The sequence below is a fragment of the Gorilla gorilla genome, chromosome 12 (genome assembly GCF_029281585.2).
Source record: "Gorilla gorilla gorilla isolate KB3781 chromosome 12, NHGRI_mGorGor1-v2.1_pri, whole genome shotgun sequence".
Lineage (NCBI taxonomy): Eukaryota > Metazoa > Chordata > Mammalia > Primates > Hominidae > Gorilla > Gorilla gorilla.
The window spans coordinates 46,544,918-46,572,380 of NC_073236.2; the positions used below are offsets into that span (position 1 = coordinate 46,544,918).

The window sequence follows — 27,463 nt, forward strand, 5'->3', positions numbered from 1 at the left end:
AGACAAGAAGTAACTAAGATCAGAGCAGAAAAGGAGATAGATACACGAAAAACCCTTTAAAAAATAAATGAATCCAGGAGCTGGGGTTTTGTTTTGTTTTGTTTTGAGACGGAGTCTGGCTCTGTCGCCAGGCTGGAATGCAGTGGTGCGATCTCGGCTCACTGCAAGCTCCGCCTCCCGAGTTCATTCCATTCTCCTGCCTCAGCCTCCTGAGTAGCTGGGACTATGAGTAGCTGGGACTACAGGCGCCTGCCAACACACCTGGCTAATTTTTTGTATTTTTAGTAGAGGCAGGGTTTCACCACGCTAGCCAGGATGGTCTCGATCTCCTGATCTCGTGATCCGCCCACCTCGGCCTCCCAAAGTGCTGGGATTACAGGCGTGAGTCACCGCGCCCGGCCCAGGAGCTGGTTTTTTGAAAAGATCAACAAAATAGATAGACCACTAGTGAGAATAATAAAGAAGAAAAGAGAGAAGAATCAAATAGATGCAATAAAAAATGATAAAGGGGATATCACCACTGATCCCACAAAAATACAAACTACCATCAGAGAATACTGTAAACACCTCTACACAAATAAACCAGAAAATCTAGAAGAAATGGATAAATCGCTGGACATGTACACCCTCCCAAGACTAAACCAAGAAGAAGTCAAATCCCTAAATAGACCAATAACAAGTTCTGAAATTGAGGCAGCAAGTAATAGCCTACCAACCAAAAAAAGTCCAGGACTGGATGGATTCACAGCTGAATTCTCCCAGAGGTACAAAGAGGAGCTGGTACCATTCCTTCTGAAACTATTCCAAACAATAGAAAAAAAGGGACTCCTCCCTAACTCATTTTATGAGGCCAGCATCATCCTGATACCAAAACCTGGCAGAGACACAACAAAAAAAGAAAATTTCAGGCCAGTATCCCTGATGAACATCAATGCGAAAATCCTCAATAAAATACTAGCAAACCGAATCCAGCAGCATATCAAAAAGCTTATCCACCTCAGTCAAGTCGGCTTCATCCCTGGGATACAAGGCTCATTCAACATACGCAAATCAATAAACGTAATCCATCACATAAACAGAACCAATGACAAAAACCACATGATTATCTCAATAGATGCACAAAAGGCCTCGACAAAATTCAACAGTGCTTCATACTAAAAACTCTCAATAAACTAGGCATTGATGGAACGTATCTCAAAATAATAAGAGCTATTTATGGCAAACCCACAGCCAATAGCATACTGAATGGGCAAAAACTGGAAGCAATCCCTTTAAAAAACCAGCACAAGACAAGGATGCCCTCTCTTACCACTCCTATTCAACATAGTATTAGAAGTTCTGGCCAGGGCAATCAGGCAAGAGAAAGAAATAAAGGGTATTCAGTTAGGAAAAGAGCAAGTCAAATTGTCTCTATTTGCAGATGACATGATTGTATGTTTAGAAAACCCCATCGTGTCAGCCCAGAATCTCCTTAAGCTGATAAGCAAATTCAGCAAATTCTCCAGATACAAAATCAATGTGCAAAAATCACAGGCATTCCTATACACCAATAACAGACAAACGGAGAGCCAAATCATGAGTAAACTCCCATTCACAGTTGTTACTAAGAGAATAAAATACCTAGGAATACAACTTACAAGGGATGTGAAGGACCTCTTCAAGGAGAACTACAAACCACTGCTCAAGGAAATAAGAGAGGACACAAACAAATGGAAAAATATTCCATGCTCATGGATAGGAAGAATCAATTTTGGGCTATACTGCCCAAACTAATTTATAGATTCAATGCTGTCCCCATCAAGCTACTATTGACTTTCTTCACAGAATTGGAAAAAACTACTTTGAATTTCACATGGAACCAAAAAAGAGCCTGCATAGCCAAGACAATCCTAACCAAAAAGAACAAAGCTGGAGGCATCACGCTACCTGACTTCAAAGTATACTAGAAGGCTACTGTGTTACTACAAGGCTGTTTTGTTACTACAAAAACAGCGTGGTACTTATACCAAAACAGATATATAGACCAATGGAACAGAACAGAAGCCTCAGAAATAACGCCACACATCTACAACCATCTGATCTTTGACAAACCTGACAAAAACAAGCAATGGGGAAAGGTTTCCCTATTTAATAAATGGTGTTGGGAAAACTGGCTAGCCATATGCAGAAAGCTGAAACTAGATCCCTTCCTTACACCTTATACAAAAATTAACTGAAGATGGATTAAAGATTTAAATGTAAGACATAAAACCATGAAAACCCTAGAAGAAAACCTAGGCAATACCATTCAGGACATAGGCATGGGCAAGGACTTCATGTCTAAAACACCAACACCAATGGCAGCAAAAGCCAAAATTGACAAACAGGATCTGACTAAACTAAAGAGCTTCTGCACAGCAGAAGAAACAATCATCAGAGTGAACAGACAACCTACAGAATGGGAGAAAATTTTTCCAATCTACTCATCTGACAAAGGGCTAATATCCAGAATCTATAAAGAACTAAAACAAATTTACAAGAAAAAAACAACCCCATCAAAAAGTGGGCAAAGGATATGAACAGACACTTCTCAAAAGAAGATATTTATGCAGCCAACAGACATGAAAAACAGCTCATCATCACTGATCATTAGAGAAATGCAAATCAAAACCACAATGAGATACCATCTCACACCAGTTAGAATAGCGATCATTAAAAAGTCAGGAAACAACAGATGCTGGAGTGGATGTGGAGAAATAGGAACACTTTTACACTGTTGGTGGGAGTGTATATTAGTTCAACCATTATGGAAGACAGTGTGCCGATTCCTCAAGGATCTAGAACTAGAAATACCATTTGACCCAGCAATCCCATTACTGGGTATATACCCAAAGGATTATAAATCATTCTATAAAGACACATGCACATGTATGTTTATTGCAACACTGTTCACAATAGCAAAGACTTGGAACCACACCAGATGCCTATCAATCATAGACTGGATAAAGAAAATGTAGCATATATACACCATAGGATATTATGCAGCCATAAAAAAGGATGAGTTCATGTCCTTTGCAGGGACATGGATGACGCTGGAAACCATCATTCTCAGCAAACTAACACGAGAACAAAAAACCAAACACTGCATGTTCTCATAAGTGGGAGTTGAACAGTGAGAACACATGGACACAGGGAGGGGAACATCACACACCGGGGCCTGTCGGTGGGTGGGGGATAGGGAAGGGATAGCATTAGAAGAAATACCTAATGTAGATGACAGGTTGATGGGTGCAGCAAACCACCATGGCACATGTATACCTATGTAACAAACCTGCACGTTCTGCACATGTACCTACCTCGAACTTGAAGTATAATAAAATAAATACTTTCAACATTAAAAAAAAGAAAAACGCCCTTAGGGAATTGAGGACCTCGCACAATCCTAATTCTTCACCAAAAGCCACCTAGCAGACCTGCTATTCAGACGAATCTGACTTTTTTGGTATTTTCAAACAACAGCCTCCCACCCTACTTCAATGGCTATTCTGATGCCACTGCCGTGGCAGTAGTAGTTTCAGTCAAATTTGTTTGCTTTTCTTAGAGTGACATTATTAATTCCTGAAAATGATTTAACAGTATCAAAATGCCTGAATATAAAAGTTGAGCTATGGTGTTTATTCGGAATTAAACCACTCCCTTGTCCTCTTGAAAAAATAACATATTTCTTTTAGCTTTACTCTGTTGTAGCTAAATAAGATAAGTGACTGCAGGTAGTCTTTTTGGGAGAATTGTGTGCCGCCTAAACTTTCTTTTCTTTTTTTTTTTTTTTTCTTTCGAGACGGAGTTTTGCTCTTGTTGCCCAGGCTTGAGTGCAGTTGCACAATCTCGGCTCACTGCAGCCTCTGCCTCCTAGGTTCAGGCGATTCTCCTGCCTCAGCCTCCTGAGTAGCTGGGATTACAGGTGCCCACCACCACGCCAGCTAATGTTTTGTGTTTTTAGTAGAGACAGGGTTTCATCATGTTGGCCAGGCTCCTGGCCAAATCTCAAACTCCTGACCTCAGGTGATCCACTCGCCTCGGCCTCCCAAAGTGCAGGGATTACAGGCGTGAGCCACTGCACCTGACCACCACCTAAACATTCTATGGCCACACTGTTACAGATCCTTATTCACGACATACAAACAACCTTCTTCACTCAGCACTGGGCACCAAACTATGTACTGTATAGTCATAGAAGCAGAGGCTATGACTTTTATTTATTTATTCATTCATTCATTCATTCAGCAGATTGTAGTATCTTCTACTGATGGTGGGCTGGATACTTCTTAGGCACCACATTGGGCCTATTGCATCATGGGCTCATAGTAAAAGTTCCATATGTCCAGGAATGATGTAAAGCCAACAATGGAATAATGCGAACAACTATTTTTCTAGAAGAAATAGACTTTACCAGAATGCCAAAATGGGCTGCTAAAGGAAGGGCAGCCCATCAGTGCTGTCACCAGCTCCTGAAACCCCGGGGCCTGTTTACTCCCACCATTGCAGTGGAGGACATGTCTGAGCCTCCTGCTTGGCTTTAACCCCCACATTAGTTCCTTTGTTGTTTCAGTGTAAGTAGCTTGGGTAATGTGCAGAGAATTTCTTTGCCTTGTATTATTTATGCTGAGAATCAACTGGTTGGGTCGTCAGTTCCTAGGGAGAGGCTAATGGGAAGGTGATCTATAGAGTGTGATAGAAGACAATCTAGCTTTCTTGCTGCACCTTTTCTTCCTTCAGAACGTCAGCTTCTCTTTTCCCTCCCAACTCCCAGTAGGATATTCCTGATTGAAAGAAAGGCCAAGAGGAGAGAATGAGATCTAGCAAAATTGTAAACAAAGGAACAGATCCACAAACCTGTTTTACATTCATATAAAATGTTACATTGATTGATTAAACAGTTTAAAAATATCTTCATAGTATATGGTACCTTTGATCATAAAACCAGGTCATGTTAAGGTGACCTCTATTGAAGAGTTCTATTTAGGGTTACTGTGTGCCAACCACCCTCATTAAAATAGTCACAGATGTAAGTAGAGGAAACCAGATAAAAGGAAAGATCTCTATCTGCTTCCCCGTAGTAATCCTTACATAGCATAACTTAAGAACAGCCAGATGGAAGAGATAATGGGGCAAGGTGTGGGGAAACAGAGCAGAGCTTCTCTCCTCTGGGAGCGCCACCCTCCCAGCACCTCCATATGTTCAGCAACCCAGAAGTTCCCCTAAACTGTCCTATTGAATTTTTATGGAGGCTTTTTTTCATAGGCATGATTGATTTGATCATTGACCACAGCTCCTCTCCCTTCCAAGGGGTTGGGGCTGGAGCTGAAAGTTGAAGCCTTCTTATTGCATGGTTGATTCTCCAGCAGCCACCCCGACACCTGTCACATTAGCCTACAAAAGACACTTACCAGTTCAGAGAGTCCAAGAGTTTTAGGAGTCCTGTGCCAGGAAATGGGGGCGGAGACCAAGAATAGATTTATTATTAAAAGTCAAAATATCACAGGCAGTTTCTTTAAAACCTAAGCATTCACTTACCATACAGCTCAGCAATTTTACTGTTGGGTATTTATCCCAGAGAAATAAAAATATATTCAATACAGAAATTTCTATAGTTTCATTCACAGTGCCACAAATTGGAAGGAAAGTACTTAAATGCCCTTCAGCGGGTGAACAGTGAAACAAACTATGCATCCATGTCATGGAATACTACTTGGCAGTAAACAAGAGCAAACTGTGGACATGTGGAGCAACTTGGATTGGTCTCAGGGCATTGTGCTGAATGAAAAGCCTTAAGATGTCATATGAACGATTCCATTTGGTAACATTCTTTAAATAACAGAATCATATAAATGAAAAACACATGAGTGGTTGCCAGAGGTTAGGAGCGTTGGAGTGTGCAGAGGTATGTGATGGTCAGAGATAACATGAAAGAGAAGTCTGTGGTGATGGAATAGTCCTGTAACTTGATAGAGGCTGTTGTTACAGGAAGCTGCCCATGTGATGAAATGACAGAGACCCGCACACATGCATTGTTGCAATGTCAGGTTCCTGGTTTTGCTCCTGTACTGTAGTCACGTAAGATGTGAGCACTGGGGAGACTGTGAGGGAGAATTCTGAGCAGAAAGCTCACGTGGCTTCCTGCCTCCTACCATGCCACCCCCACCGGATGCATTAAATTTGTGGTCTGAGTCAGCCTGCCTCTGTCCTCATCCATCTGTCTGTCTGTCTCTTTCTTTCCCTCCCTCCCTGCCTCCTCACTGTTTCACATGGTCATTGTAAAAAAGAAACCTAAAAAATTAGGAAATGTAGATAAATTGAAAGGAAAAATTTTAAACCATGAGGTTGTTCCTTTCTTATTTAAATATGGTGGTTCCCTTGTTTCATGAGCCATAGGCTTTGGGCCTGGGCAGGATCTGTAGCCCACAGCCTTTGAGTTCTTAACCTATCCTCTGAGATTTGTAGGGTTCAAAGTAGAAAGACTTGGTCCCCTGCTTCCAGTCCTATCTGGTACCCACTCCCTCCTCTTTTCTGGCTAACCATTGTGCTTCCCAGTAATTATGTTTAACATTTTCTCACATAGGGATTAACAACATAGGCTCTGGACTCAGAGTGCCTAGGTTTAAATCTTGACTCCACCACCTCCTTAGTAGTTATTCAGTCTCTTTGTGCCTCAGTTTCTTCATTTGTAACTAACACCTATCTCAGAAGCCGTGGGAAGGATTAAGGGATGTGATAGGAAGCACTCACTGACTCTTGGATATCATTATTTATGGTTGTTACTTGGTGTCTCTGGCTGCATTTTGTTTGTCGCTGCTGGTTCCGTGACTGTCCATCAGTGTGCCTTGTGCCTGTTCTGTAGATTTTATTTCACAGTCTCTTGGTTTTGGTGGGTGGCACACTGCCCTGAGAGGACGGGGACGTGAGAAAGATTCTGAGCCCTTTAGTTGTCTCTAGTGCTACATCATGATTGTCATCATTGCTGTAAACCAAAAAGTATATGAGACAAGTCTTACTCAATTTAGAACGTGTATTTTGCCAAAGTTAATGACGCACCCATGACACAGCCTCAGGAGGTCCTGACAACATGCGCCCCGGGGTGGTCGGGGTACAGCTTGCTTTTATACATTTCAGGGAGACATGAGACATCAATCAATATATGTAAGATGTACATTGGTTCAGTCCAGTAAGGTGGAACAATTCGAAGTAGGGGGTTTCCAGGCCAGAAGTAGATAAGAGACAAAAAGTTGCATTCTTTTGAGTCCTTGATCAGCCTTCCGATGAATACACAATTGTGTCTGGCTCAGTGAACCTACATTTTTACATGAACAATAGGGTAGAGGAAGCAATCAGTTATGCATTTGTCTCAGGTGAGCCTCAAAGGGATGACTTTGAGTTGTGTCTGTCCTTTTTCCATAAGGAGTTTTCTTGCGGGCAAATGGTGAGGGAGGGATGTAGGTTGTTATCTTTGTAGCGATCTTATTTAGCAATAAAACAGGAGGCAAGTTTGCCTGATGTAGTTTCCAGCTTGACTTTTTCCTTGGCTTAGTGATTTAGTTTCCTTTCGCATTGCTAACTCAATCACAGGAGACAGGAGTGTGGACTGAATATAGCAAGAATGCCAAAGTATGTAACAGCTTCCTTAGTCATGATAGAGACTGAGAAACATCGGCTCACCTAAGCTTTGAGGTTAGCTGGAGTCCAGTAGAAGAGTTATAACTAAACACCCACCGGCCCTTGTCTGTTTCCACTTGTGCCCATTCATTGAAGCTGAGATTGGACTGAGTACCTTTGTGACTATGTACCAGTAGCAAAGGTGATAGAAGTCAAACATAGCTCTTAGTTTTAGGGGCTCATGGCCTCCTGGGGAAGGGACCCATCGGGCATAGCTGGCAGTCATGGCCAGGGTTGTGGAAGCCCAGGTCCAGGCAGGGTTCAAATGCTCCTCAGAGTGTGCCAGCAGCCTCAGCCTCAGGGAGAGCTTGTCAGGGGATGTTTTACAAGGTCTCCAGAAGCCTCTTATGCCCTCCAGAGTGAAAAGCACGGCATTGTTGATGAAGTCTTGTGGCAAATATGCAAGGCACGTGTGGATATTTCTTTCTCTTGGAGGCTTACAAGGTAGCCCCGGTCTCCTGGTGCAGTGTTTATAGCATAGTCCACTGGGACTGCCGCTCTGACAAAGACTGTGTCACTACTTTGTGGAATGTTTTTTTAGAACTTCCAGAATGCCTCAGTAAATCCTGACTGCCATGTAACTGTGTACTGTGCTGCTGAGCTCTTAACGTGAAGCAGTAGCAGTGACCCTGGCGGGCCAGGCTGACGTGCGTGGGAACAGTGGGAGTAACCCTGGCTGGGAAGCAGGGAGGCCTGGATATTGTTTCTCCTGGCTCTGTGTCCTGCCATTCTCGTCCCTGTGCTCAGAGCTCTCAAGCACCCACGATGGCCTTCTCAGGCCGAGCGCGCCCCTGCGTTATCCCAGAGAACGAAGAAATCCCCCGAGCAGCCCTTAACAGTGTCCACGAGGCCAATGGGACCGAGGACGAGAGGGCTGTTTCCAAACTGCAGCGCAGGCACAGTGACGTGAAAGTCTACAAGGAGTTCTGTGACTTTTATGCAAAATTGTGAGTGTCTCCTCTCCTGGAGTGCCCTCTTCCAGGTCCAGCGTTCTTGGCTGTGTCTGTTCAGGAGCCATCCTGAGCTGGCCCATACAATTTTATTGACTGGACTTTGGGTGGGAGTTTTCCAGGGTGGTAGGGCTCCGAGGGGCTCGCAGCGCAGCATGTTTAGGGAGACAGGAGACTGCCTTGTCAGTAAGACATGCAGCGACATGCAGATGGGAGGGAGGTGCTGCCCTCACTGTGAGAGCATGGCGGCCCCGTCTTCAGTAGGTTCCTGATCACTTGGTAACTAACTGCATTTTCATCATGTCGTCCGCAAGGGAGGCTTAGTGTTGTCATTGTCAGTAATTACGTTAGAAAAATTCTGCAGTCTAAAACGGCCCAAAGATAAGGGGCAGATGGGTTGGAACAGTGAAAAAAACAAATTACAGACTGTTGGTAAAGATAAATATTTTTGTTTTGTGTAATAATCAACAATTTGAAGTAAGCTAACTGGGTTTCTTAATTGAATGAATAAATATATATATCGTATAAGTAGCAACTCAATACACATATAGAACATACTGTTAACTCTAAAAAGCTAGGCTAATTTATATTATTAAATAGGTTTTAGCAAACACATTTTTTTAAGAAAATGCAGAGTAGCCATCAGACCAGCTCAAGATTATTGACCTCATTCAAAGTTGTGAGCTTAGAATTACTGCATATCCCCAATTTGTCAAGTAAGAGTTAATGAGAATTTAACTGACCCGGTTCTCTACTTCCATAATCCGTGCTCTGTGGTACAGATGTCACTTATCTTCACAACTCACAGAGAGCTCTGTTTGACAGTAACTGGGGAATTGTAATAATACAGTAACCAATATTTTAACTGCTTGGTGAACTCTCAAGAAGATTTTTGGATTTATACATTGCTGCATTTTAGGACCAAACAATTTGTTTTGCATACTTGAATAATGGAAAGCAAGATATCAGTTGTGCTGTGTGAGGTTGATTTGTGGAAGTAGATCAGCTTCATCAGTCATGCCTGGCCTGACTTTTACATATAAATATCTATCTATCTATAGATAGATAGATAGATAGATAGATAGATAGATAGATAGATAGATAGATACTCCCCCACTTACATATTTCTTGTCATCAACACTTTTTAGTGAAAATCTTTTTCTGAAAAATTAGCTGATTAATTATAACTAATCTGATGGTAGCTATCTGTCACTAATGACTTTTTTAAAGTAATTTCTGTCATCTGTAGTATTAAATATAAAATCAACATTTAAAAAAAAAAACAACAGGCATTGTGCCAGAGGGTCAAAGGCAAAAGAGGAAAGGGAAGCCTGACTGGTTCAGGGGGCAGCAAGGTGATTTTTCTGTTTCCTTTTTCCCCCTGCTTGTGATGAAAAGGAATACTTCTCGCAAAATATATATTATATTACCTCTAAAACTAGCGGATTTCTCCTGTGTGTGGGAAGTAACTGTGTGCTTGTTTTTATGATGTATCTACCTATTTCCTAATTCTACTTGAGTATTTGAACTTAAGTAGAAACAATCTATATTATAATGAGTTTAAACTGGTCAGTGATAATCAAACATTTTAATCTAAGGGCCTCTTAACACTCTTAAAAACTATTAAGGTTCCCAAAGAACTTTCATTTATCAGTATTTGCCATATGAGAAATTGAAACTGGGAACAATTTAAAATACTTATTAATTCATTTAAAAACAACACTAAGCTTATTATGTGTTAATAATAGTAAATGTTAATATTAATGTTTTCATGAAAAATAACTGTTTTCCAAAATGGAAGAGGCTTAGAGGAAAGGATGGCATTGTGTTACATTTTTGCAAATCTTGTTAATAAAAGTTTCTCAGATTTGTTTCTGCATTCAACCTATTACAGTCTATTGTTTTAGATGAAATATATGAAGAAAATGTGGCCTCCCACAGAGATGTAGTTGGAAAAGACAGGACTTTTCTGCCTCCTGAAAGGGTCATGGTGACGCTGACATTTTGAAAACCACTGATTTAGGTGATAATGATCCAGGACATTCTAGAATATTCTTTTTGGGCTTTTTTAGAGTCCCATTAAGATTGTTGAGGTTTGGTGAATCTTTTGAGAGGGTTTAGAATTAACAACAGAGCCATATATTTGAGCAGCATCTTAGGGTTTCCAAATAGTTTAAAATACTTTTTCCTCAGAACAATAATGAGAACAGCACTGAGAATGACCAGACAGATGTGGAGCTTACCGTGCTCCTTCATCCAGGAATACCTGTGGACTTGGTCAGAAAGAGGGAAGAAGCACAAACCCCTCCAGAGTTTTGTAAAACTGCCACAATCATCTGGCTTACGGCAAAGCTGGGCGATGATGAGAATTTTACAGATTTTTTCCCCAACCCACAGTAACTTTGAAATGACAAAATGGAAATTCATTTTAACATGAGGCTTAGGCCAGGTTTACTGAGCAGTGAAGCTGCTTCCCTTTCTCCCTTCCTTCCTTTTTTTTGTGACATTTTATTCTGCATTCAAACCTGTTAAATAAAGTTGAGCTTTGACTGGTCTGAAGTGATGAACATGGTGTGTCTGCACGCAGTTATTTATGTCAAGGCTACAAAACAGGATGACTGTTTTGTGAAACATTTTGGGGAGGAAGGCAAAGGGAAAGTTGTCTTCCAGAGGTGTGGAGGGGAGTGAAGCAAGTAAGTGGAACTACTTTTGCTAAGGAAACAGCAAAACTTGGAAACCAATAGGGGCAAGGCAGTTAGTTACTCTGTTTATAGAATGGAGACTGTCTACCTGTCTGTCTCACTAGTTGGTTGTGAAAATTCAGGAGAACATTGGTAATAACTTCATGAAGTACATTGATTAAATATCTGGAAGGTCAGAAGCTATACCAGGGAACTAGACACACAGGTGTAGAGCTCATGCTCTGGGTAGGCCTGTGAAAATAAACTTGCCAAAAATTGAAGGACCGCTTGGCATGGGGGACCGTCTCCATTTCTAGGACTTTTAAGAAATAAATAGGTCTTCACGTGAAATCCTCATCTAATCGTATGCCTGTCAAAGCCATGTTGCTTTGCTTTTCCTTTTTCTTTTTTGAAATGGAGTTTTGTTCTTGTTGTCCAGGCTGGAGTGCAGTGGTGAGATCTTGGCTCACTGCAACCTCCGCCTCCCAGGTTCAAGTGATTCTCCTGCCTCAGCCTCCCAAGTAGCTGGGACTACAGGCATGTGCCACCACACCCGGCTAATTTTGAATTTTTACTAGAGATGAGGTTTTACCATGTTGTTCAGGCTGGTCTCAAACTCCTGACCTCAAGTAATCCACTGTCCTCAGCCTCCCAAAGTCCTGGGATTACAGGCGTGAGCCACTGCAGCCATCTGCCATGTTGCTTTCCTTCTTCCAAACTGCACAGTGGTTAGAGCCTGAGATTATTTATTGAATGCCTTCTGTGTTTTAAGGCATAGTGAGGCTACTGATGGGGTAATTTCCCACGTCACCAGCCGCAGCAGTGGTTACTTGACAACCTGGTGTCACTTTCCTAACCTATGAAACGTGGTGGTATCCCTGTCATGTCCTTTCAAGTGTTTGAAATTCGTGGTGTAATCTGTTTTGATTGACAGTGTGATTGTATGAGCAGGGGACCTGGATTTCTAGTCCTGTGCCTTCCTTTAACTAATTAGCCTTGTGATGTTGGTCTGATCCTTCCATCTCTGTGAACCTGTTTTGCCATCTGTAAAATGATCTTTATTATGTAAAATTCTGTGATTTTAAGATACATTTTATAATATTGGTAATCAGGTTCGTCTTACCGATTAGGTAACAGGACTGGGGCATCTTGGCTGGTTTTAAGGCTACTTAAGCAGTTGTTTTCCACAGGATTTAATCAAAGGGATAACCCGTGTCTAGGTTATATGACATGGCATTTAGTTGACATGCATTTTAGATTCTGTTCTCAGAAGGGAAAGAAACTGGCCTTGAGATGTTGACTTTTGGATATTTTAATTAAGCTACTTATTAAGCTATAAACCCAATTCCTTGAGAGCAGCTTGTAACTTTCATCTCTGTCTCAGGTGCCTAACACATAGTAGGCACGCACTTATAGTATATTCAGCAAGAAGAATGCCAAAAATGTTAGAAACAGAATCAAAGTGGGACACCCTTACAGAGCCTCAGATGCTACAGTAAAGAGGCTGAAGAGTCCGAGTTCAGAGCATGTAAGGAACAAGCAAGAAATCGAGCTTTTTAGATAAAATAGGGTTTTTGTGATCAGATAGAATTTGCTGCTTGGTTCTTAGTGTTGTTTGATCTTCGATCTAAGAAGTGGCTGACGGTCTGCAACCTGCTGTTCTTTGTGTGTTACAGCAACATGGCCAACGCCCTGGCCAGCGCCACTTGCGAGCGCTGCAAGGGCGGCTTTGCGCCCGCTGAGAAGATCGTGAACAGTAATGGGGAGCTGTACCATGAGCAGTGTTTCGTGTGCGCTCAGTGCTTCCAGCAGTTCCCAGAAGGACTCTTCTATGAGGTGAGTTGCACTGGACAAAAGCAGGGAGGTGCCATTCCCCGCCCTCCCGCTTCCTGCCCTTCTTTCCTGAGGCCTCCTCCTTCATGTTCAGTTTCATGATGAAAGACTGAAGTGCCAGATGCATGCCAGGTATTTGATAGCTGTGAGGTCAGAGGTGGTATCTCTATGGCCCATATGGGCAGTGGCGTGATTGGGACACCCTCACAGACCCTGCATTTGTATTGCTCAGTTCATCGTCCTATTTCAGAACCCAGAGTCCCTTATGACAGAGCCTTTCAGACCTAAGCAGCTCAGCTCCACATACAAAATTCTTTCTGAGTCTTCAGCCACACTCAGGCCCCCCACACACCTCACCCACTCCTGTCTCTGTGTCTTTCCCCCTTCTCGGAGGACCACTGGACCTGCTCTAAAGGAGAGTGTGTGGTGTACGTCACCCCCTCCACAACTTCCCAGCCTCGAGCCAGGAACGTCCATGCATTTATTTTCTAAGGAAAAAAAAAATAAGTATTTTAGGGAACTATACTGTCTACATTTAGCTCTCCTGGGTGTCTGTGTTCTTTTCCAAATATTTGTTTTTCTTGATCCTCGGGTGTTAGCATATGGTCTGCACTTCCTTTGTAGTGTGTTTGGTATTCTCAACATTACTGAAACCCCTTTCTCGTTTTTTATTGTTTTGTTTTGTTTGAGACAAAGTCTCATTGTATAGCCCAGGCTAGAGTGTAGTGGCATGATTATAGCTCATTGCAGCCTTGAACTGCTAAGCTCAATTGATCCTCCAGCCTCAGGCTCCTGAGTAGCTGGAGCTACAGGCACGTGCCACCACGCCCGACTAATTTTATTTTTCATAGAAACGGAGTCTCCCTATGTTGCCCAGGCTGGTCTCAAACTCCTGGGCTCAGGTGATCCTCGGCCTCCCAAAGTGCTAGGATTACAGGCATGAACCACCATGTCTGGCCTACTGAAACTCCTTTCTCACAGTAAACATGTATTTTGGGGGATAATCTAGAAATGCTGACCCCAGGCTATAAATGAAGGTGAGAGTGAGGTGTATGTGTGTGTTAGATCAAATAGGCAATTTACTTTTACCACCTTACTTCTTACATATTTGTATATGCACATCTATATATGATAATATGTGTATATAGAATTATTTTATAGCTGGAGATGGCTGCTCTTTGATTTCTTCTTTTGCCTAGCAGATTTTTATGTTTCCCTGTTATATAAACCATGCTTGAGCAAGGAAAGGTAGTTGACAATGATCATTGGTAAGTCCATTGTATGCCACTCAGGCAGCATTTTCCCATAGAAACAAACATGAGAGTGGGGTTCCCAGGCCAGCCCACAGAAAAGCTGTTTACCCCATCATGGGTACATGAAATACAGGGCTAGCAAGTATGTAATAATGTCAACTCGGAAACAGCTTTAAGGGTTTGGGTTAGGGAATGCTGTTTTATTCACTAGCACACATTTTTTTAAGCTCCTATTGTGTCCCCAAAACACACATTCCCAACAACAAAAACCTTAGCACTGGAAAGAAGTTTTCGTTTTCTCTTTTCTTCTAGTTCTTTTTTTTTTTTTAACTTTATTTCTTTAGGCCTCCAAACATGCTCTATGTATCTTCTTACAGTTCTTCCTGTTCTTCCTGACTCCTTCCCTGGGCAGTGGGAATCTTTTGGGCAAGGGTGATGGATTTAGGGATGGGCAAATGACAGTTGTGAAGATGGACAGGAGCAGGAGAGGCCAATGTACCACAGCAGAAGAGGGCAGGAGAGGAGCTCCAGAGGTGTGAATGGAGGCATCAGGCATAGAGACCCCCTACCTACTGAGGCTATAGGTAGATTGTGATGAGCTGGTGAGGAGAAGGAATAGGAAATCCCTAGGTGCTGCGGCAGCAAGAAGAGAGGGTGTTTGCTGGTGGTGGTGGTGGTGAGCCATGACTCAATTCAGGTAAAGGGACCTGAGGACCTGCTTCTACCTCGGCACCGTGGAGGCCTGCGGGGACTATGGCAAGGAAGGAGGTGAGACTCCCAAGGCACATTGAAGAGAATTCTGGAAAGCTGGCTTGGAGAGAGCATGGTCTTCTCACTATATGAATCCCTTCTTTATCCCTCCCTTCTTTTTTTTTTCTCCTGTAGTCCAGAGAGGTTGAAATGTCTGATAACATAGCAGGTTTGCGACATGAAAGAGATGAACACCTAGCTGGTCTCCTAGTATCCAACACAATATTCTTTCCCTTACATATTCTTTTTAAATATAAGATATTTTTATTGAAATGGGCGATTATGACAAAGGCCTTAGGAGAGCTCGGTCCAGGGCAGCAATAGAGAAGAACTCAGAGAAAAAGACAGGCTTTGTTTTTCCAAACATTTTCCTTATATCCCTGGCTTGCTGTTTCCCCTGTGAGCACCGTGGAGCTCCAACCTTCCGTCACCTTCTTTCTCCCATTTTGCCTGTGACTTAGGAACGAACATGATGGTTAAGCTACCTTCATTAAGCAGCACGACCGCTTCCTGAGCTCCTGCTGCTGCATTTAGGCCCTGTCAGCTGTGAGGCCACTGGTGCTGAGTCAGAGGGAAAAGCTCAGAACAGCCTTGAGCAGCGAAGAATAAAGTGTGACTCATCTCGTCCTGCCCACCCCTCACACTGGACTATAAATACCCTCCCTGGGTCTGTGTGCTGTTATTCCAAAAGATGCGATGAATACCCAGAACTAGGCTATTCATGGGCTGTTGCCCAGTTCAAGCTCTATTGGGTCCTGAGGAAGATTACTATTTTGGCTACATTGTTTATCATTAAAACCAGCCCAGGGATGTGTAAACCTGCATCTGGAGAATAAGACATTTCTTTTTGGTTAAATGATATTAGAGAAAAAAACTATCCAAGGCTGCTAACAAATAATCTTCACTTTCAATTATATCCAGCAATAAGTTGTTTTCCAGAAAAGAAAGCTTGGAAACTTACCCAGTTTGCCTTCCATTTGGGACATGACTGATGTGCTTCAGTCTTTGTATAATAAATGCATCTTCGCCACTCTGTATCTTTGTTATTGCTTTTGTCTCGTTATCAGAACAACTTCCTTCCCTGATTTCCACAGCCTCTATTTTTTCTTTTCTCTAGAAGACTAGTTAGGGAGACTTAGAAGTGGGGTCTGTGCACTCACTTCCCCTTGAAGATGTGATCTACTTTTATGGTAGAACTTTCTGGTACTTTGAATTAAATAGGACATTCTTCCCTTTGGCCACAGAGGCAAGTATAGAATGAGATCCTTGTTTCCTAACCACTTACCAGAACATATATCTGAAGAAATGAGCACCAGTATTTCTGTCTCAACTACAGTTTCTCCTTTTTTTTCTTTATTTTCTTTTTCTTAAGACAGGGTCTTACCGTGTTACCCAGGCTGGAGTGCAGTGGCACAATCATGGCTCACTGCAGCCTTGACTTCCTGGGCTCAAGCAATCCTCCCACCTCAGCCTCCCTAGTAGCTAGGACTACAGGCACACACCACCACAGCCAGATAATTAAAAAAATTTTTTTTTTGCAGAAACAGGGTCTTGCCCTGTTGCCCAGGCTGGTCTCGAACTCCTGAGCTCAAGTGATTAGATGCCATTTACCCAGGGAAATACCCTTTCAACCCAGAGGCCCTAACGCTAACTGTAGTGGTTCCTAAATCTTTGTGACATCCAGCATTATCTCCAGTAAAAGAAGTATTTTAATTTTTCCCATAAGAAAATACTTTTGGGAGTGAAGCGGAGCCAACAGTTACAAGAGTGATTTAAGTCCAGGAAGTATTGCAGAGTGGGATGGACTGAACCAAGGACTAGGGACCTGGTGTGCAGCTGATTAACCCTGACTTAATACATGCTCAGGACTGGGTTCTTTGTTGGTGCTTCACATTTCTCTCTCCTTAGTTTGGATTTCACAAATGTGTTCCTTTTTTCCCATCACAAAATGTATTAACAGTAAAGACCCATTTTTTTAATTTTTTATTTTTATTTTTATTTTTTTTGAGACGGAGTTTCACTCTTGTTGCCCAGGCTGGAGTGCAAATGTGCGATCTTGGCTCACCGCAACCTCCACCTTGCGGCCTCAAGTGCTTCTCCTGCCTCAGGCTCCCAAGTAGCTGGGATTACAGGCAGGCACCACCATGCCCAGCTAATTTTGTATTTTTAGTAGAGATGGGGTTTCTCCATGTTGGTAAGGCTGGTCTCAAACTCCCGACCTCAGGTGATCCGCTCGCCTCGTCCTCCCAAAGTGCTGGGATTACAGGAGTGAGCCACTACGCCTGGCCAGGAAAGACCCGTTTATGATGAGTAGTCTTGTAGCAAGATGTTTTACAAAGAGGTTTCTTCACTCATTTACTCTGATTATTCAGGAAGGCAGAAACTGAAATGGAAGACACTTCCAACCAGCACATCTGTTTATCTGTGGATCCACTCACTTCAAGGCAGTTTATGACAAACCAGTATAAAGTACCAAATGAAGATTTGCAACTTTGCACTTGACTGGAAATGAGACTTTCAGCTGGTTTCCAGTTCTGAGCTTACTTGAAAGCAGCTCAGAATAATTGTTTCTTCCCCTAAAGGGAATATTTACAGAACTCCAAAACTTAAAACAGTTAGAGCCATTCTTGGAGCTCATCTTCCCCCACACAGAGCGACCCATTTCCACAAGTGGTGGGACCCCAGGGTTCTTAAGGCATTTTGTTTATAAACAATTTGGACCATACTAATTTGGACCATTAATATTTCTAACAGGCTTATTGTATTCATTGTTTAAATCAGTTTGGGGATGTAATGTGTAGTTACCTAGAAAGGCTATATTTATAGAAATTTAATTCTTCCCAATTTATGATTCTTGATTTTTAAAAAATTTTATATCGTAGAGTTTTACTTTGGATCGACTTCTAGCCTTTCTCTCAGGCTCAAAAGTTGAGCTATACTATGTTTGATCATTTCTACACACTGTAGAAAAGAGGCAGCTCATTATAGCAGAAGTTCTCCACCTGGAATTAACAGTAGTTGTGACACTGGAGAAGCATAGCCCAGAGTGCAAGAGATTTGCAGGATGAATGGTGGCAAGGAAATCTATTTCTAAGTCCTCCTATTCTGGTTTTGAAGGACTCAATTTCTGGATCCTTTTCTCTTTGCCTGAAAACATATTTATATTCACAATAGTACTTCTCTCACATTGCAAAAGAAAGAGATCCCAAATCTTACTATCATTAATTGCTCCAGGATACCCATCAAAAAGGATTAGTTAGGGAGTGCTGAAACCCATAAGGCTTAGTCTTTCCCTGACTTATGTATTTTCTCATTAAGGAGAAGCTTGGCTTTAGGAACTGTGTTGGATATTCTGTATTCAGGTACAGATATGCACGCCCCTTAACCACAGGGAAATGTCTGAGAAAGGTGTCATTAGGCAAGTTCATTGTTGTGCAAACATCAGAGAATGTATTTAACAAACCTAAATGTCATAGCCTACAACACATCTAGTCTATGTGGTATGGCCTATCCCTCCTAGGCTACAAACCTGTACAGCATGTTACTATACAGAATACTGCAGGCAGTTGTAACACAATGGTGAGTATTTGTGTATCTAAAAGTATCCAAGCAGAAAAAGTACAGTAAATATACCATATACCATGGTAGTATATATGGTCCATTGTTGACAGAAATGTTATCCGGCGGATGACTGCATATGCTGAATTTAGAGACGTAGGCAGTAGTTACAACAGCTTTCCTTTTTAATTTATTTTTATTTTTTATTTATTTTTTTTTTTTGAGACAGAGTTTCGCTCTGTCGCCCAGGCTGTAGTGCAATGGCATGATCTCGGCTCACTGCAACCTCCGCCTCCTGGATTCAAGCAATTTCTCCTGCCTCAGCCTCCTCAGTAGCTAGGAATCCAGGCGCATGCCACCACATCTGGCTAATTTTTGTATTTTTAGTAGAGACAGGTTTCACCATGTTGGTCAGGCTGGTATGGAACTCCTGATCTCATTATCTGCCCACCTCGGCCTTCCAAAGTGCTGAGATTACAGGCATGAGCCACTGCGCCCAGCCAACAGCTTTCCTTTTAGGACTTAGCCTTTTTCATCCCCTGACTAATTTCAGAAGAATTTATCCATTTTAAGGGAAAGCTCTGGGAGAGCAAAGCAAAGAGCATTGGTAAGAAGTTGTGAATGAGGTGGATAGAAAACACAAACCATTTTCCCTCTGCTTGCACACCACAACAATCAACACAAGTTCTTCTGTGACCAAACGTGTGGGAATTTTTCACCACACGCCAAGCAAGCAATCAGTTCTGCAGTGGACACCAGCTGGGCATTCTTCAATTCAATTCCCACACTATCTACCTGGAGACCACAGATTGAGGGGCAGCCCCAGGACTGTCTTCTCCTTCTGATGCCAATTGAAAGCCCCAGATTGCTTCACCTGTCCTTCTGGCTGACATGCTCTGTAAATTGGGAATCCCACAGCCCCCTCTTCTGGTTCTATTAATTTACTAGAGCAACTCACAGAGCTCAGGGAAACATTTTTACTGGTTTATTATTAGTATTATGTTTATTTGTTTGTTTTGAGACAAAGTCAAGCTCTGTCACCTAAACTGGAATGCAGTGGAACAATCACAGTTCACTGCAGTCTCCATCTCGTGGACTCAGGCAGTCTTCCTGCCTCAGCCTCCCCAGTAGCTGGGACTATAGGCACATGCTACCATGCCTGGCTCTACCAGTTTATTATAAACAATATTACCAGCCAGGCACGGTAGAGCACACCTGTAATTCTAGCACTTTGAGAGACTCAGGTGGGAGGATTGCTTGAAGCCAGGAGTTCAAGAGCAGCCTGGACAACATAGTGAGATCCTGTCTCTACAAAAAATAACAAAATTAGCCAGGCATGATGGCACACACAGTCCCAGCTACTTGGGAGGCTGAGGTGGGAAGATCATTTGAGCCTAGGAGTTGGAGGCTACAGTGAGCTATAATGCCACTGCACTCCAGCCTGAAAAAACAGGGCAAGACCATTTCTGAAAAAAAAAAAAAAATAAATAATAATAATAATAATAATAATAATAATAAAATAAATTTTTAAAAAGGATATTACCAAGGATACAGATGAAGAGATATGTAGGGTGAGGTATACAGGGGAAGGTGGTCAGAGCTTCCACACCTTCTCTGGCTGCACCACCCTCTGGGAAACTACACTGTGTTCAGCTATCCAGAAGCTGTCTGCGCCCTGTCCTTTTAAATTTTTACCAAGGCTTCATTATGTAGGCATGATGAATTAAACACTTGGCCACTGGTGATCAACTTAACCTTCAGCTCCTCTCTGCCTTTCCTGAAGGCTGGAGGGTGGGGCTGAAAACCCCAACCATCCGATTCTGCCTTGGTCTTTCTGGTAACCAGTCCCATCCTAAATGTACCTAGGGGCTGCCAGTCAGGAGGCACCTCATTAACATATACAAAGACATCACTTTTAAGATTTCAAGGATTTTAGGAGCTGTATGCCAAGAAACTGGGAGGAAGACCAAATATGTATTTCACAATGTCACAGTGAGGGTATGCCATGAGCTAGAACAAACAGACCAAAGCTGTATCGCTTTTTGACTCTTGGGAGTCCCTAAGAGGTTAAGCAACTTGCCCAAGGCCACACAATGAGTCTTTCAGCCAGATTTTGAAGGCAGGCAGTCTGGATCCATGGTCAGTGTTCTTGACTCCTACCTGTCTTGTTAAAAGATGTTTCCAAATTATAGTTAATCCTAATTTTATTTTATCATATACAGTGATTATATTTTCAACCTTTTTAAAAAATATATATATATATGTATACTGCTGGGCTACTTTTTTGTGTTTTTATGCAATATACATCTTTCTCTTTCATTTAATACAGAATAAAAGTTGATCATTTCTAACTAAATTAATGGAGTTATTTATGAGTTTTTACACAGTCGTCTTATGGTATCCACAGAGGATTGGTTCCAGGACACCCCCTCCACCCCACTCCCACCTCACCCTCAGAGCTTACCAAAATCTTTGAATGCTCAAGTCCCTGATATAAAATGGTATACTTACTTGCATATAACCTATGCACATCCTCCTGTATACTTTTCATTATCTCTAGATTACTTAAACAATAGCTAATAAAATGTAAATGCTATGTACATAGTTGTTATACTGTGTTTTTAAATTTGTATTATTTTTATTTTTCTATTGGTATTTTTTATTGTTTGGGGTTTTTTCTTCCACATATTTTTTATCCTTGGTTGATCAAATCCAGGGATGCAGACCCAGCAGATACAGAAGGCTGTTTTGTGGTCATTTTGTTTTTTTGTTTCTAATTGACATAATAATTACACACATGGGGCACAGTGTGATGTTTCAATACATGTATACATTGTGTAAAAATCAAATCAGGGTATTTAACGTATCCATCACCTTGTACATTTATAATTTCTTTGTCGTAAGAACATTCAAAATACCCCTTTTCTAGCTATTTTGAAATAGCTATTTTGAAATATTTTGAAATGCAATATATTATTAACCAAAGTCACTCTACTGTGCAATAGAACACTAGAACTTATTTGTCCTAACTGTAACTTGGTACCCATTGACCATCTTCTCCCCATCCCCTCCACTCCATTCTCCCCAGCCTCCAGCAACCTCTATTTTACTCTCTATTTCTATGAAATCAGCCTCTTTAGATTCCACATATGAGTGAGATCATGTAGTATTTGTCCTTCTGTGCTTATTTCACTTAATGTAATGTCCTACAGGTTCATCCATGTCGCCACAGATGACAGGATCTCATTCTTTTTTATGGCCAAAGAGTACTCCGCTGGGTATATGTACCATATTTTTTTAATCCATTCATCCGCTGATGGAAAGTTAGGTTGCTTCCAAATCTTGGCTATTGTGAATAGTGCTGCAGTAAACATGAGAGTGCAGATATCTCTTCCACATACTGATTCCATTTCCCTTGGATATATTCCCAGTAGTGAGATTGCTGGATCATATGGTAGTTCCATTAATTACTGCTAAAAGCTAAACATCAGATTTTTATACATATAGATGGCATACATTCATCAGAAATATATCGTGCTTCATAAATACTTGTACTTTTGGCTGCACATTATAATGTAGTATGGCATAGTATTGAGTAATAGCATATCAATTTATTCTCTTCTGTTAATAAACTTTAAAAACCAAATACATTAATCTGGGCAAGGTAGTGTGTGCCTGCAATCCCAGCTACTCAAGAGGCCGATGTAGAAGGATCACTTGAGCCCAAGCGTTCAAGACAAGCCTGAACAACATAACAAGAACTAGTCTAAAAACAAAAAGATACATTAAATATATTACAGCTTATTCATTTGAATTAAAAAGTGAAAGCTGGACATAGTAGCTCACACCTGTAATCCCAGCACTTTGGGAGGCCAAAGGCGGGAGGATCACTTGAGGTCAGGAGTTCGAGACCAGCCTGGCCAACATGGTGAAACCCCATCTCTACTAAGAATACAAAAATTAGCTGGACGTGGTGGTGGGTGCCTGTAATCCCAGCTACTCAGGAGGCTGAGGCAGGAGAATCGCTTGAACCCAAGAGGCAGAGGTTACAGTGAGCCAAGATTGTACCACTGCACTCCAGACTGGGCAACAGAGCGAGACTCTGGGAAAAAAAAAAAAGTTATTTTTTCTAGGAGAAAATCTGCTTTGGTTGGTTCAACAGTAAGAACTGACTTTGCAGTTAAGCTATGGTAGATATGTTCACTAAATTGGATGAACTAAATCTATAGCCATAATTTGAGGAAATTGAGTTGACAACTGATACATTAAAAATGGATATCATTAAAAATGGATTTTAATAAACAGTGTATGACTTTTGGCATATAACTTGTAAGGAGCTCGAAGACTCAAGGGGAGACATTACTATAACATTTCTCACAAGTTAGTAATGTGAAAAAGGCTTCTTAGCATTTCTATATTAAAAAAAAAAAGGAACACCCAAAATAGAAAATAGACCTAGAATTAATATTGAACCTGAGTCTTCTAGTGGAAAGCCATATTGATGCATGAGATACATGAAATAATTGTGGGAGGAAAGAGCAGCCCTACTCATTTCACTGTCACTAAGATATGCTTTTCAAGTAAACAGATAGTATAAAAAAATTAATGTTTGTGTCTTGCTTGTCCTATACTAATCATTCTAATGATAATACAGAAGAAAATAAATGTTAACCTTTACAGCCTTATGGATTCAGAAAGCACATTTTAAAATTTCATGTTATATATATTTTTAAATTGCAGAAAAGTATGATAGGGTGATCAGTTAAAGACAAATACAAAAATATACTAGGATAAAATTGGAGCATATAAAATGAAAACAGTTCAAGAAATGAAAGATGTAAAAATCTTGGCTGTTAAGAGAATGTTTTTTAATGGATTTTGGTCATTTTAAAATGTGCTAGGGCTGAGCGTACTGGCTCACGCCTGTGGTCCTAGTGCTTTGAGAGACTGAGGTAGGAGGATTGCTTTGGGCCAGGAGTCCAAGAACTAGCCTAGGCAACATAGCAAGACTCCCATTTAAAAAAATAATAAAATACAAAGTGCTAGAATATTTGCCCTTTGTAAATATTTGAGGTTACAGTGAGAATTACAGATATCGACCTGAAAAATGTGGGAGGAGAGTTGTATGTATGTGCATATTTTCTGGAGGGAGAGGTGATCCATAGCTTTCATCAGATTCATTAAAGGCAGGGTATTTGAGCCAGAAAACAATTCAGCACAGTCAGAGGCCAGGTCACCAGTCCCTGTAGGTGTACTGTTCACTCTAGCCTCTACTTATTCCGTATGTCTTTCCTGTACCAACATGTAGATGTATGGATGGTGCAAAAGAGTATCTGCTTTTTAAAATCCCAGTAGAGTTATAAATTCTTAGAGTAGAACTCTTAGTTTAGAAACATCTTTCCTGTATATCTTCATCAAATAATTATATTTCTCCTGTGATTGTTTCGTGTTTGTAAGTTGGTGGTACCCTCTCTTTCAGTTTGAAGGAAGAAAGTACTGTGAACATGACTTTCAGATGCTCTTTGCCCCTTGCTGTCATCAGTGTGGTAAGTTTTACTGCTAAATGTCAACTAAAAAGTAAGTTTCCGGCCAGGCGCGGTGGCTCACACCTGTAATCCTAGCACTTTGGGAGGCGGAGGGAGGAGGATCACCTGAGGGCAGGAATTTGAGACCAGCCTGGCCAACGTAGGGAAACCCCGTCTCTACTAAAAATACAAAAATTAGCTGGGCATGGTGGCAGGTGCCGGTAATCCCAGTTATTCAAGAGGCTGAGGCAGGAGAATCGCTTGAACCCAGGGGGCAGAGGTTGCAGTGAGCTGAGATTGCACCACTTCACTCCAGCCTGGGCAACAGCAAAACTCCATCTTGGGGGGAAGAAAAGTAAGTTTCCACATTACTTCAGTCATTTCACACTGGTGAAGTATCGATGGTAAAAATGGTTTTTAGTGCTCATTATGAATAACTGTTGGATACTTCATCACTCCTCTTCCCTATTGTTAACATAGAACAAGCTGGAGGAGTATCAAAACCTAGAGATTATTGATTTTTAAGGACATTTAAGGTAGAGGTATTTTGGGATGAACTAGGACTCCTATCGGGTGGCGTTTGGGAGTGTTCTTTTCCTGTGTTAACACAACCTTTACCTACTTGCTTTTGATTTTGCCCGGAAAGAGGCAGGGAAGATATCAGTGAGGTGCTTCAGAAGCTTAGGGATGCTTAAACATTGCTTGCACGGCGCATAAGTGATGGACTTGCTTGCACGTTGGCCACTTCACTGGTTGCTAATACCTCTGCCAGGTTTCCAGAGATTGAAGAAACTGGGTAGAATGTTCTAAAGGTTTAATGAAAGAATAAATTAAGTATGGGTTATAAGAAACTGTGCTGTAGATTTCAGTTGTCTATGTTGACAATGACCAAAAATAACCAAAAGGCATTCAAGAGAGCCTAGTAGCTCGTTTGGAAAGGAAAGCTAGATTCAGAGATGACACAAAACAGCCCAAAAATGTGGCTGTTGAATCAAAAACAAAAATTCAGATGAAATAAAACTTTTTTTCTAATGTGCTTACTCTGGTAGACACATAAAAAGTTCTTCTACTGGCCACGTGTGGTGGCTCACGCCTATAATCCTAGCACTTTGGGAGGCCAAGATGGGCGGATCACCTGAGGTCGGGAATTCGACCAACATGGAGAAACCCCGTCTCTACTGAAAATACAAAATAGCCGGGCGTGGTGGCAGGCGCCTGTAATCCCAGCTACTTAGGAGGCTGAGGCAGGAGAATCGCTTGAACCCAGGAGGCAGAGGTTGCAGTGAGTAGAGATGGTGCCATTGCACTCCAGCCTGGACAACAAGAGCGAAACTGTCTCAAAAAAAAAAAAAAAAAAAAGTTCCTCTATTGAGAAAGGCTTCAACGGTTTTTTTCCTCACTGTTTTTCCTTAATTGCTCTCTCAGTAAATAAAGTGCCATGCTTGTTACTTAGGATGTTACTTAGTAACATCCTTTGTGTGTTGCTTTCCCACAGGTGAATTCATCATTGGCCGAGTTATCAAAGCCATGAATAACAGCTGGCATCCGGAGTGCTTCCGCTGTGACCTCTGCCAGGAAGTTCTGGCAGATATCGGGTTTGTCAAGAATGCTGGGAGGTAGGTGGATTTTCATCCTTGTCAGATGTGGGTGGACAACGTGACTGTGACAAGATCATGTGTATTCTCCATGTGGGATGTAAGGCAGTTCTGTAGGACACTGAATTGAGGGCATGGGAACTCAGACACTGCAGTGTGTTGACTGAGTGCTGCTGCTGGGAGTGGACCCTTGTGTTGCTGTTCACAGGGCATAACTGCTCCATGCATGGCTGAACTACCAATGGGGGATGTACCTAGATGGAGTTTCTTAAAAATCAGTCAGATATTAGGGTTGGAACACATTTTTCATGTGGCTTGATTCTGCCCTGTTAAGCACAGGAGTGATTTTTTTAAGAAATGGTTTGTTTAATTTCTTTTCAGAGATAAGGGAAGCATATTTCTTTTTAACCATTAGAAAGAACCTAAAATTTTAAATTTAAGTTTTGACTCTGTTTAGACACCTGTGTCGCCCCTGTCATAATCGTGAGAAAGCCAGAGGCCTTGGGAAATACATCTGCCAGAAATGCCATGCTATCATCGATGAGCAGCCTCTGATATTCAAGAACGACCCCTACCATCCAGACCATTTCAACTGCGCCAACTGCGGGTACTGGAATTGTTTCTTTTTTATTACACAAGCAGTGGGAATGAAAGATTACATTTATCTATATTTGTTACTGTAGCAAACCAAATTGTTTTTCTCCCATTTTTAGTCTAGAAAATTTTAAACCTGTAGAAGAGTCAAGAGAATGATATAATGAAACCTGTATACACTTAATTTCGTTTCACCAGTTGACATTTTGCCATGCTTGTGTGTATACAGTCCACATTCTCATTTCACCCTCCTATGTATGTGTGCACGTGTGCCTGTATACGCATACCTCTAAAATTTCTCATGAGTCCCAGTATGCATCTCCTAAGAATAAGAGCATTTTCCTATGGAACCATGATACTTTTTGTAAATTTTTTTTTGCCTTGAGACAGGGTCTCTCTCGCTCTATTGCCCAGGCTGAAGTGCAGTGGGCAATCATAGCTCACTGCAGCCTCACCCTCCTGGGCTCAAGCAGTCCTCCCACTTCAGCCTCCAGAGTAGCTGAGACCACAGGCACACACCACCCTTCCTAATTTTTTTAAATTTTTTGTAGAGATGGAGCCTTGCTGCGTTGCCGAGGCTGGTCTCAAACTCCTGGGCTCAAGCAATCTACTCATCTCAGCCTCCCAAAGTGCTGGGACTATAGGCATGAGCCACTGCACCTGGCCAGAACCACAATACTCTTATTATACCTAAGAAAATTAGCAATAATCTTATAATATCAACTATCAGTCCATATTAAAAATATTCCCAGTAGCCCCAGAAATATTTGTCATCACTATGTTTTTCCAATCGAAGATCTAAAAACAAAAAAAGGTCTTATCTTTGTACATGCATAACTTTTACAGTCGTAATAATTAGGTATTATCTTAAAAGATGTTGTTATATTTATTTAATTTGGCTTGGTTTATATCTAAAAGAAATATATTTAATTTTTTGTCTTCAATAAGTTATGATAAATTGTTAGGCTATGAATTTTTCTCAGTTTGCTGCCTAGTATAAAAATTTAGTGGATAAAGATTCTTGGCCGGGCGTGG

General features: G+C 41.5%; 1 protein-coding gene across 11 annotated transcripts in view; it reads left to right on the forward strand.

Annotated features, from left to right (window-relative positions):
• LIMS1 (LIM zinc finger domain containing 1) overlaps positions 1 to 27,463 on the forward strand; it is a 152,937-nt gene that overhangs the window by 112,252 nt on the left and 13,222 nt on the right. For 6 of the 11 annotated variants that reach the window (XM_031008195.3, XM_063695684.1, XM_063695685.1 and 3 more), the window contains exons 2-5: positions 12,997 to 13,156; positions 24,194 to 24,260; positions 25,735 to 25,855; positions 26,292 to 26,441. In XM_031008195.3, coding sequence (XP_030864055.2) covers positions 12,997 to 13,156; positions 24,194 to 24,260; positions 25,735 to 25,855; positions 26,292 to 26,441 — 498 coding nt within the window. Of the gene's footprint in view, positions 1 to 8,156; positions 8,637 to 12,996; positions 13,157 to 15,617; positions 16,192 to 24,193; positions 24,261 to 25,734; positions 25,856 to 26,291; positions 26,442 to 27,463 lie in introns of those variants that run through there. The other 5 variants (XM_031008192.3, XM_055378359.2, XM_063695682.1 and 2 more) reach the window with 5 other exon arrangements.